This window comes from Azolla caroliniana, unplaced genomic scaffold, assembly GCF_043228905.1.
Source record: "Azolla caroliniana isolate FFs.n. ecotype wild unplaced genomic scaffold, voAzoCaro1.0.p SCAF_4, whole genome shotgun sequence".
Classification (NCBI taxonomy): Eukaryota; Viridiplantae; Streptophyta; class Polypodiopsida; order Salviniales; family Salviniaceae; genus Azolla; species Azolla caroliniana.
In genome coordinates, this window is record NW_028230439.1 from 22697523 (window position 1) to 22700631 (window position 3109).

Consider the following 3109-nt stretch of genomic DNA (forward strand, 5'->3'; position numbering starts at 1 on the left):
AAGAGAAGAGAAGAGAAAGGAAGAGAGAGAGAGAGATGGGGGGGGGGGGGGTCACTAGTGGCTTGTTTTCTCATCTTATGGCACATGAGACTTGACTCAATAATAAAAAAGAGAACCCAAAGGCAAAAATGATGCAGTAATATGAATTTGTGTGTTGTATTTTTACTTTTGTCTTTTGTATGTGTGTGCATACAAAATGAATGGATCTGAAAGCTTGTAAGAACACACATAGAGAGAGAGAGAGAGAGAGAGAGAGAGAGAGAGAGAGAGAAGAGGTCTAAATTTCCAAAAGGATTTTTACACCCACAAGCAATCTCTCTCTCTCATTTGCTCTTCTCTCTATTGGCTGCCTGGTTGGCACTTTCTGATCAGTTTTAATGATGAAAGCAATTCTTCCCCTTCCTCCTCCTCCTCCTCTTTCCATTTCCTCTGTTTTCTATCAAGCTTCCATGGAAGCTTCTCATTATTAACATCTGCCTCTCTTCCCTTTGGACACACACACACACACACACTCAAGAAATGACAATGTGTTCATCACCCCTCATCTCCAAGCCAAGCATCAGGAAGCACTCCAGCTCTGAGAAGCTCTCTGTAGACCACATCCACATCCATCAAGAGAATCAGCACCTCTCTGTCCACCTGGCCTTCCCTTCCTCCCACAAGAAATCCCCAAGCCCAAAAGCCATCATCTTCAGCCATACCTGCCTCTGCTACCTGCTTCTCTTCTTCTTCTTCTTCCTCACACTCCTGGCCTTCCTACACTCCATGGATCTCTCAGAATTCAGCAATTATAATTACAATTCTACCCCTACCCTTACCCTTACCCTTACCCCTAACCCCACCCCCCCAAAGCCCACCCACAATACCACCATGACTAGTAGTAATATGATTCTAAGCGTGCCGGCCCTCAAAGGCCTCGGGATCATGTTCCGTAGAGGCACCAATGCCATGAATGAGCTCGTGGTCGCCCACATCCCCGAACACACCCGACCCTCCGATTTCCGGCTCTCCTTACGGACCCTCCACCGTAGTGGCCTCACTTCGAGAGCCGATCTCGTCTTCCTCTTCGATACCTCCCACCCCTCCACAACCATGTTCCATGACATTATACACCAAGAAGACATACACTTCCACAACCTCCTTTCCATAGTCTCTCAATCACCACAACTTATGAATATGGATTCCAATGCTAGCATTATTAGTTCCTTCAACTTCGATTCGTTTAAGGCCAAAGGTGCTAGGGACAATACGAATCGATCGTCCTCGCCTCCCCCGCCCCTTTGGGGAGCTCCCGTTGAATCCACAAGGGACAACAACTTCACTTCCGATGACGATTCCTTGTCTTCATTCCGGTGGGGCTCGATCGTTGGTTTCGATGTGTCTGAGCTCACCCCCGAGGATGCACTCCAAGGCTTCATCGATCAACCTCCTCTCGCTTTGAGGCGATGGGCATGCTACCAAATGTTATTGGGCATGGTAAGGCACAAGTTCAAGCATGTTTTGTTGACTCACATGGGTGGGGTTGTAGTTCTTGGTGACCCCTTGGCATTGCCCCGGAGAAAGTTGGGTCTCTATGTCCCTTTGGAAGATCGAACTTGGGGCATATCTTTGATAGAAGATCAAGCCAAATTATTGAACATTAGTGACACACCAATCCACGAGAAAGGAGAGAAGACCCATGATGGAATGAGACAAGACTTGGAGGAGACTCAAATACCACCACCACCACCACCACCACCACATGTGAAACGGGGTGGAAAGAGGCGGAAAGTGAGGAGTGTTAATAAAGTGGGCACAACGGCGATCGCTAGTGGCCTTTATGAGAAGGTCTATGGGCAATCAATGTGGAGAAGTCTTGAAGAGGTCGAGCGGACAAAGAAGCTTGTGAATGGGGGAGTGATTTCGGGTGGGATTCAACAAATTAGAGGTTTGGCAAATGCAATGGTCATTGAGATTGTGAAGGTTTCATTGGAAAGGAAGAGTCGAGAGGCATTTCCGGATAGTGTGCTCTTGACCTACCTCCTTCACAAGAGTTCCACGGTGTTGGGGAAAAGAGTCCTAGATCATATCCACCTCATGGAAAACTCGGAGTCTTTTGTCCACTCTCTTGTGGCATCACGACAACCTTCGAATTTTTTCAAGAAATCAAGGCTAGCCTACTCCATGGTCCATGGGAACGTCAGGAGCAAGAGATGGGCAAATGTTGCTAGAGCATTACACAAGGATATTTGTTCTTCACGTGCAGAAGCCATGGTTTACAATGATTGCTCGAAGCTCCAATCGTTCTAAACGTTAATGGAAGCTCAAACCCTTAAAACTATGATATTGGGCACACTCTTATTGGTCTTGGAAACTAGTATCAAGTGTTTATCCATGAAGAAGAGTTCTTAAATATCAATATGTCTACACACACACACACACACACCCACACCCACACACAAATACATGTACATTCTTTGGGAACATGAGGCCATGTAAAAACATACATCAACTCCATTTTTTCAACAACATAGTTCACTTTGTCACCAATGTAAACCTCTAATTACTACATTTGATTGGGTAACAACCCATCCTTAAATAACCATGTGTGGATTTCCCTACTCATATCAAAAGTGGTGGCGTGCAATCTTGAATCCTTCACGAAACCCAATTGATGCACAAGTGAATCATGTTAATCTACCGTGCAAAATTCGGGGTAACAAACAAATGAACATGATGCCCAAATCTTTGGGTAGCGGCAATCATGAATCGTGCTCAAAGTCGGCATGCTAGATATTGAAGTGGTGTAAACTTGTATTCTTGAATTCTCAGGAAAACTTATTCTCATCTCTCAATAGTGGTGATTGAGAAGGTTATGCTTTGACACACCTACAATTTCACGGTGTATATAATTTTCTATTGACTAAATGGTGTCTTAAGTCTATATTTATTCCAAATTAACTATAAAAAAACATTACATGGTTGTATGATTATGTCGAAACATAAGAATTTTGAAATTAATATCTAGAAACTATTAAATGAGCATATAATATTGGTAGAATTTTGTAAAAGCTATCAATTTTTTAACATTGAACAAATGGCTCAAATTATGCTCAATCTAAGAGGAGTA

General features: G+C 43.8%; 1 protein-coding gene across 1 annotated transcript; it reads left to right on the forward strand.

The window, feature by feature from the left end:
* The first annotated feature begins 261 nt into the window (after positions 1–261).
* LOC147865468 (uncharacterized) lies at positions 262–2853 on the forward strand. The gene has a single exon (XM_087318286.1). The coding sequence runs from the start codon at positions 520–522 to the stop codon at positions 2287–2289; it is 1770 nt and encodes a 589-aa protein (XP_087174412.1). The 5' UTR covers positions 262–519; the 3' UTR covers positions 2290–2853.
* Positions 2854–3109: the final 256 nt, after the last annotated feature.